At 40.7% G+C, this 9,364-nt stretch overlaps 1 protein-coding gene across 2 annotated transcripts; it reads left to right on the top strand.

Moving 5' to 3' along the window:
- Positions 1–3,398: 3,398 nt before the first annotated feature.
- LOC131231562 (MDIS1-interacting receptor like kinase 2-like) lies at positions 3,399–9,161 on the top strand. 2 transcript variants are annotated; one of them, XM_058227791.1, is made up of 3 exons: positions 3,399–4,287; positions 5,152–6,927; positions 8,254–9,161. In XM_058227791.1, the coding sequence occupies exons 1-3, from the start codon at positions 3,405–3,407 to the stop codon at positions 8,610–8,612; spliced, it is 3,018 nt and encodes a 1,005-aa protein (XP_058083774.1). In that variant the 5' UTR covers positions 3,399–3,404; the 3' UTR covers positions 8,613–9,161. The 2 variants fall into 2 exon arrangements, with proteins under 2 accessions (XP_058083774.1, XP_058083775.1); XM_058227792.1 differs by lacking the exon at positions 3,399–4,287 and adding an exon at positions 4,294–4,986 and having other exon boundaries at positions 5,131–6,927.
- The last annotated feature ends 203 nt before the right edge of the window (positions 9,162–9,364 follow it).

The raw sequence follows: 9,364 nt of genomic DNA, 5'->3' as shown, positions 1-9,364 counted from the left end.
CATATAGCTACCACCTACTGGAACATCTTCTATGCAGGGGCATAGCCAATTCACATCCATTCATCTCCGAAGTTCAGAGCAGGCAAGAAATAAAGGAATTGAATACAACCGTTGAAATTTTCTTTAGGATAATAGAAGTTTTGTATTAGGCTGATATTCATATTTTCCTTCCATTTGGCTTTTTGTTCATAACCGACTGTGGAGAAGAATGATCCACATGCACCTCTGGTATTGAGTGTATACATGTACATGATAAACCTGCATGCAGTTGTTATTTACGCTCATGAAGCTTGTTCGCATCATCGCAGGTGGAAAATGCTTTCACCTACTGAAAGTTATTCATCCTAGGGTGTGGAGCCGACTGCGTTGTTTGTACCTGATGATTGGACCAGCTAAATTTTTGGCTAATCTGATCGAGATGGTCGTGGTGCAACTATTTCAGGGTTTGGATCTCATAATCACCGTCTGGCCTTTACAATGCTTGACTGCATTACTTTTAAAATTTTAAAATTAATATATATATATATATATATATATATATATATATATAGGGATGTATAAAACGAGATTCTTCTCTGGTGATTTGGGGCCCTTTTGGATGCAGTTCCACGGGAAGGTTTTTCGAAAAAGGGGTCCAAACCTGCTTTTTCGGATGAGTTGGCACTTGGCAGCCTAGTTCTTTTTTATTTTTTTTTCTTTTTTTTAACTTCGAACTACATTTCATTAAAAAGGAAAGGATGTACAACCTATGCAAAAAAGGGGACATTTTGGGACTCCCAGCTACAAAAAAATACTGAGGGCCTATCGTAAGGAAGCAAAACATCAAAAAAGAAGGGGACAAGCAGCAACCAAAGTAGCTTGCACCCGGAAAATTAAGAATCATATCTGAGCGACCCTAATCCGACCTTGTCCAGAAAAATGAGACCCCGGACTAGAGGCGGGAGCGAAGGGAAGTAGTGGAACAGCAAGTCTCTCTAATTTCGGCTCCCATCCTTGGCTAATCCATCTACGGGACCATTGCTTTCCCTGTATGTGTGCAAAAAGGAAAATTTTCCTAACTGTTTCAAGTGGTTAATTCTAGTTATCTACGGTTTCCATCTCCACGGAACCTTTGAATGGCTCGCAAGAATGTCAATCACCAAACTAGAGTCCGACTCTACCATGACATTGGGCAACCCCTTCTGGATACAGATCATCATCCCATCGTGAATGGCCCGGAGTTCCACCAGGTTGTTTGAACCTTCACCGTAGCCAAATGAGAACCCGAAAATGAAGGACCCATTGTCACTTCTACATATGTCACCTCCTCCCGAGGGCCGGGATTCGTAAAGGCTGATCCGTCTGCATTCAGCTTGACCCACCCAGGGATTGGAAATCTCCACTTAACGAGGACCGCGTTGGGACGCCTCTGACTCGCTGCAGGGTGCTTGGGACTGCCTCTACGATTCGGGAGGCAGATATCACCTTCCAACTCAGAACCGATAACTAGCTGGGCCCACCATCGAATGCGGGCAATGGCTCCCCTGATGTTCACCAGCTTGTCATCATAAGTGGCCTCATTTCTTGAGTGCCAAATTTCCCATAGAATGAGACAAGGCAGAAGATTTCTGACTGGAGAGGTGGCGCTACCTTGGGCCGCCGCACACCTCCAATGAAGAAGCCTACCTTCAACAGATAAGTGAGGGAGGTTGGGAACGCCGCATAGCGCGCTGAAGAAGGACCATAGGGACTCAGCAAGATGACCGGTCAGGAACAAATGAGCAATCGATTCCCTGTCCGAGCTTCCGTGAGGGCTGCCTAAGCAACACTGACATTTTGACGCCAGCGCTACCCCTTTCTCTTGAATTCTACCATCAACCGGGATAACCTCCTACAGCAACCTCCAAAGGAAAACAGATATTTTTGGCGGGATAACCTCCTGCAGCAACCTCCACAGGATTCCACCATCAACCGGGATAACCTCCTGCAGCAACCTCCCACGCTACCCCTTCTTTGATGATTTTGGGTCCATTTTCATACACTTCCACAAATTAGTGTTTTTTGCCGGTTTGTTTTATAGCCTCTATTTTGTAAGCAGAATAGGGGATTATGCAAAGTCACACAATAAGCTGTTGTTTGGAACAAAACTGCTCTTATGGCTCAAACACCCCTAGGGAGGGTGCATCCAAACGGGCCCTTGGAATCTACTAGCTCCCTAAAAAAGGAGAGACCTGACTCAAAAGTAAGGGAAGACTTGACTTTTAAAGTAGAATCTGGGCCTAAACCCATCCAGTCATGGACCCAAAAATTTCAAAATCTACCAACACCCAACTAAAAAAGATAAAGACATGGGACTCTAAAAGAAGGGAAGACTTGACTGGAAAAGTAGAATTAGGGCTTAAACCCATCCAGTCCAGGGTCCCACTAGACCTTGGAATCTAAATGAAGTGGATATAACACAGACATGACAGTGGGCCTCATTGAGCTCATGATACGAGTAGATAATTCCTGTAACCTCTACTGACATGCAATTTGCATTTGATGCCACTTTCCTGTGACCCAGCATACAGGGAGCTCCTTAGGCAGAAGCTCTGTGCTTCAATTTCACTGGGATCACGTTAGGACATGAGCCCAATCATGATCTAAAACTCAAGTGGGCCACATGATAGGAAATAGTCCTAAGATGAACCTGCAAAAACTGATTGCAGACCACATATAGCTACCACCTACTGGAACATCTTCTGTGCAGGGGCACAACCAATTCACTTCTATTCAACTCCAAAGTTCAGAGCATCCAAGAAATAAAGGGTTTGAATACCACTATTGAAAATTTCTTTAGGGTCTTAGAAGTTTTGTATAAGACTGATATTCGTATTTTTCATTCATGCATGTAAGAATCGCCTTATGAACATGTAAGATGGTACATAAGCATCAAGATGCACCACAAGAAGGTATTAATGATTGGAGTTTCCATCTCCACTATTTCTTGTGATGTGGCTCACTTGCGTTATGAATGATGGGGTTTCCTTCTAAACTATTTCTTGTGATGTTGGGTACTTGCGCTTTGGATCTCCCTCTTATTTGGGCTTATCTTTAAAAAGATGGATGGAGTGAATATAAGTTAAACATCACAGGTGCATATCAGCGATAGGAAGACATGTGACATCAGCACTGATGTAATGATAGAAAATCAGAAAATGAGAATGCTATGTTAGACGTTGATTCTCTGCAAGTGCACAATCGTCATCGAAACCGTTAAAATAATGTGTACAACAAGTCAATACTTTTCAGCATGTGTGTATCAAATGACCTTTTTTTTCACTCGTAAGAATGACGAGCAGCAATCGAAGCCAAGTGTATCAATCTTTTCCTATAAATACCCATATCCCTCCTAAGTTTGTAACATACCATAAGCAACAACAGCCATGGCCATACATAAATCTCTCTCCCTTTCTTTTCTCCTCTTTTTCCTACCATTTCTTTCTTCCCATGCAACATCATCATTTGCAACGGCAGGACTGCCAGAAACAGATGCTCTCCTGAAATGGAAAGCCAGCCTCTCACCAGCACAAGCTCTCCATTCATGGTCGCTTCCTGCTGCTAATGGCAGCACCAACGGAATCTCTCCATGCAAATGGACTGGGATCTCATGCAACAGCCTTGGAAGTGTAACAGAGATAAGCTTACCGAGTGCAGGCTTGCAAGGTAAGCTCGACCACTTGAGCTTCCTGTCATTTCCAAACCTCGTTCATCTCAATCTCAGTGGCAACACTCTCACCGGAACCATCCCAGCCCATATTGGCACTCTTTACAAACTCATGTCCCTCGATCTGTCTGCAAATAATCTTTCTGGCATTTTACCACTTTCAATGGCTAATCTTAGCCGCATTTCAGAGTTAGACATCTCATCTAATGAAATTAGAGGCGAACTAGCTCCAATTTTCTTCACCAATTGGACCAAACTCATCTCCCTTCGGCTCCAATACAATCAACTCACTGGAAACATTCCATCTGAAATCAGGCTGCTTACAAATCTCCAAATCTTGTATCTCAGGGGAAATAAAATAAATGGATCAATACCTGTGGAAATAGGGAATCTGGTGAATTTGAATGAGCTAGTCTTGTCCATTAACCATCTAGATGGTTACATCCCTTCCACTTTAGGGAACTTGTCCATGCTCACACGTTTGTCTTTATACGAAAATCAGATTTCAGGCACAATTCCTGCAGAATTAGGGAATCTCAAGAATTTGGTTGGGATTTCATTGTACCGAAACAATCTGACTGGTCCCATCCCTCCTACTTTGGGTAATTTGAGAAACCTTACACTGTTGTTCCTCTACAGCAATCAAATTTCTGGTTCAATTCCACCACAATTTGGGAATTTAATGAATCTCGACAATCTTGATCTGTCCAATAACACTCTAACAGGTTCTATCCCTTCCACTTTAGGGAACTTGACAAAGCTCACAGTCCTCTTCCTCTTTCAAAATCAAATTTCTGGTTCAATTCCTCCACAATTTGGGAATTTAATGAATCTCAACAATCTTGATCTGTCTGATAACATTCTAACAGGTTCTATCCCTTCCACTTTAGGGAACTTGACAAGGTTGACAGTCCTCTACCTCTTTCAAAATCATATTTCTGGTTCAGTTCCAACAGAACTCGGGAATTTAATGAATCTAAATAAGCTAACATTGCATAATAACAGTCTAAGTGGTTCGATCCCTCCTGCTTTGGGTAATTTGTCCATGCTCACAATTTTGTATTTATTCAAAAATCAGTTTTCAGGCACAATTCCTGCAGAATTAGGGAATCTCAAGAATTTGGTTGAGCTGACGTTGTACCAAAACAATCTGACTGGTTGGATCCCTCCTGCTTTGGGTAATTTGAGAAACCTTACAATTTTGTATCTCTACAGCAACCAAATTTCTGGTTCAATTCCTCCACAATTTGGGAATTTAATGAATCTCGAAAATCTTGATCTGTCCAATAACACTCTAACAGGTTCTATCCCTTCCACTTTAGGGAACTTGACAAAGCTGACAGTCCTCTTCCTCTTTCAAAATCAAATTTCTGGTTCAATTCCTCCACAATTTGGGAATTTAATGAATCTCAACAATCTTGTTCTGTCCAATAACATTCTAACAGGTTCTATCCCTTCCACTTTAGGGAACTTGACCAAGCTTACTTTTTTGTCCCTTTTTGACTGCCAATTATCTGGTTCCTTGCCTCAAGAAATGACAAACATGACAAATCTTTCTAAACTCTACTTGGGTGGCAACAACTTCTCTGGCTATTTACCTCAGTTATGCCAAGGCAGATCTCTTCAAGTCTTCACTGCATTTGACAACCATTTCACTGGTGAGATCCCAAAAAGCTTCAGAAATTGCACTAGCTTAACAAGAGTACGACTCAATGGAAACCGGCTTGCTGCAAATATATCGGAAGCCTTTGGTGTATACCCGCATCTCACATTCATGGATGTCAGCGACAACATGTTGTTTGGTGAACTCTCACCGAATTGGGGAAGATGCCAAAACTTGACAATGCTACAACTCTCCGGGAACATGATCACCGGTAGAATTCCTCAAGAGATTGGGCAGTTGACACAGCTAGGTGTGCTTGGTCTTTTTTCAAACCATCTAGTAGGAGAGATTCCAAAGGAATTTGGGAGGCTGACTTCTTTGTTCAACTTGACTTTAAATGATAACCAGCTTTCTGGTCAGTTACCCCAAGAGATTGGAAACCTATCCAATTTGGAGGTTCCTGACTTGTCAATGAATCACCTAAGTGGTCCAATACCACCTCAATTAGGGGATTGCTCTAAACTCCAGTATCTCAAATTGAGCCAAAACATTTTGAATGGAAGCATTCCTTTTCAGATCGGTAACCTAGTATACCTACAGGGCTTACTAGATCTAAGTCATAACTCCCTCAATAGAGAGATATCTCCACAACTCACAAAATTGGTTAGGCTGGAAAAGTTAAATCTCTCCCACAACATGTTGTCAGGCTCCATTCCGCCTTCTTTTCAAGAGATGGTCAGCTTGCAATCCATTGATTTTTCATACAATGCTTTGGAAGGTCCGCTTCCCAAAAGCAAAAGCTTTCAAAAGGCTCCTGCAGAGGCATTCATAAATAATAAGGGCTTATGTGGTGAAGTGCAAGGTTTGAGACCTTGCAATACCTCTTCAATCAGTCATGGTGATGTGAAGCAAGGCCATAGAGTTGTGGTCCTCATTATTCTTCCTCTCTTGGTGGCGCTGTTTCTGTTATTTGCAATCTTTGGCATTTCTTCCATTTATTACCAAAGAAGAAAAAATATAGAGAAAGGAGTTCTTGAGAGGAGCACTGGAAATCCATTTTCAATATGGAATTATAATGGAAATGCTGTGTTTGAAGACATTGTGGAGGCAACAGAGGGTTTCGACGACAAATACTGCATTGGAACTGGAGGGTATGGAAAAGTTTACAGAGCAAATCTACCGATGGGCCAAGTATTAGCTGTGAAGAAACTTTGCCAGCTAGAAGGCGGTGATCAATCTAATCAAAGAAGTTTTAGAAATGAGATAAGAGCATTAACTGAAATCCGTCATCGTAACATTGTAAAGCTTTATGGTTTTTGCTCTCATGTTCGATGCTCATTTCTAGTCTACGAGTACATGGAAAAGGGAAGCTTGGCAAGCATCCTAAGCAATGATGAACGAGCTGCACAGTTAGACTGGACTCTAAGGGTGAAGGTTATTAAAGGTGTTGCCCATGCTTTATCTTACATGCACCATGATTGCACCCTGCCGATTGTCCATCGAGACCTATCAAGCAACAACGTTCTGTTGAATTCAGAACTTGAGGCTAGTGTCTCTGATTTCGGCACCGCACGATTGCTGATACCTGATTCGTCCAATTGGACTACGCTCGCAGGCACATATGGATACATTGCTCCAGGTTAGTCGCTGATACATTCTCAACACTTGATAGTTTTATTATAAATTAGTCTTTATTTTTTAGTAATAATGTACTATAAAAATTTTGCATTAAAGTACCACACTATTGTCAGATGAGGCATTCAAAGGTGATTGGAATGTATGAAAAATTCATATTTGAAAATTTTCCCTTTTCTCTCTAAGATTCCTTAATCCATGCAACGACTATAAGAGGCCTTGTAAAGATAATATGGTAAAACTAAACTGTGATTCACATTTATCAAACAGACTTTAACCATACTTTATCAATTATTAAATGTATGGCACTGACTATTTCTCAACCATACATTTGTTGGCCACCAAATGGTTGGATAGAATCCTTCTATAAGTATCGTTTATGGGATCTTCTCCATCTACAATATGGGTCATGTTTTCAGATGGTCTAGATTGATTTACAAGAATACCAAGTTTAGGTGGATATGAGTTATTGTTATTTAAGGAAATGATTGAAAAAGCTCATAGCTTTTAGCCCATACAAGTAAATCTGAAAATGATGCATCAGGAAACATGGCATGATGCAATGCTCTGCCAATAGATCCCAGAGCATGGTTGGATTTTCTCCATTGTACAGGGGATCCATAGTTCTAAGATCCAAATTGTCCATGTGATGTACCACACAATGAATGCTCCACACAACAAAAGAAGTTCCTAGATTGGAAAATGTCAGACATTGAATTTATAATCTTTCTTTGTTGAATGTGTACAATTGTTTCTTCTTCTTTCTCTCTCTTGATAGTCTATCTTGGAACTATGGACCTCATTAGTACAGACTTAAAGCCTTAGTAGAATATCATAGATACCCTTGGGTGGACACCATTACAGTCTTGTTCACACATGCCAACTTCTCCCGTGTCTTGGAGATCTAAGGTGGACATAAAAGTAGGCCCAACCATGCAGATGACCTGACACAATGTTTAAGTTGGTCCCCTCATCAGGTAGGCCAACACCATGTCAAAACGATGGACGGTTTCGAAGAAAAAAAGAAGCAGCAGCAGCAAACAGTATGCACTCAATATATATATGTGGTATGCCTGATGAGTGGATCATCCTGACTTTCTAGTGAGATCATCTGAAAGTTTAGCCCATCTTATTCACCTACTAGATGTACCAAATACATCTCTTGGCACATGCTCAGCCTATAAAGATGCCTAGGGGTTAGTGCACAAGAGCGTAAAAGATATGAAACCTAGATTAAGAAACCCATGTTAGTTTGATATATTGATAAGAGTTTATTTATTGATGATTACAAAGGGTAAAGAACATGATTGAACTATCTTCTTTCTTGCAGAGCTTGCATATACAATGAGGGTGACTGAAAAATGCGATGTATATAGCTTTGGTGTTGTGGCACTTGAAGTGATGATGGGAAGGCATCCTGGGGAGCTCATCTCCTCATTGTCATCACCAAATAGAGATGATACACTGCTAAAGGATATGCTGGACCAACGTCTCTCCGATCCGACGACGGAGGTTGCACAGAAGGTCGTATTTGCCGTGTCAATGGCAATGGCATGCATTCGGCCAGATCCAAACTCTCGTCCAACCATGCACCATGTGGCTCAGGAACTATCTGTTGGTGGGCCTTCTTTCTCTCTGGAGTCATTCCATGCACTTACATTATGTCAACTGTTCGATCTCAAGGTATAATCAGGTGTGTGAAAATTATTGAGGTTGTGAGCATGTAGTGGCTAGAACATTATTACTGTATGTCGATTATATAAAAATAATCAAGCACAGAGGTGTTTTTCTTGTTGTGATACATGCATAGGTCAGTGTGTGGAATCGATGCTTATCTAGAATGTAGATTTCTAGGATTGGTGATCAAACTTCAAATGTTGTAGAAGCAAGCTTAAAGAATAAAGATGTTTTCTTGTGTGATGGTTATCTTCTAACTAAAGGTTTTTATGCCAAAGAACTTACAGTCTAGGAATTGTAATATCCTTTTTTGTGATACCAGTTGTGTACTAATATGTTATCCCAAGTAGAACAACAACTTTATTTATCTATGAAAGAAGGCATAAATTGTAGTTGTTTTAAATAGAAGAGAAAAAAAAAAGAACTTCATTTGGCCTTGTTGCAACTTGTAATCATCTTCTTTCTCCTTGTTCCAGAGTCCTTCAATAAAATGATTTTATGTTTATTTATTCATTTATTTTTTAGAAAGTTGGAAGCACACCATCTACAAATTTTATTGAAAAGATTTTTAAAAAAAAACATCTAGGATGGGGTAGAGAAGGACTAAGACCCTTGCAAATGACCTATATAATATATGGGATCCTCTCAAAGCAAAATGTACGAAGAAATCTCAGTCTCAATCCAAACAAGACAAACGAAAAAAGAAAAGTAAGCAACGATCCAAAGTTTGAAGCCTAACCAGCAGACCAAGAAGCAAGCAGAAC

Source organism: Magnolia sinica, chromosome 17, assembly GCF_029962835.1.
Source record: "Magnolia sinica isolate HGM2019 chromosome 17, MsV1, whole genome shotgun sequence".
NCBI classification, from domain to species: domain Eukaryota; kingdom Viridiplantae; phylum Streptophyta; class Magnoliopsida; order Magnoliales; family Magnoliaceae; genus Magnolia; species Magnolia sinica.
The sequence above is the reverse complement of the archived record's forward strand: the minus strand, read 5'-3'. Positions and strand labels throughout refer to the sequence as shown.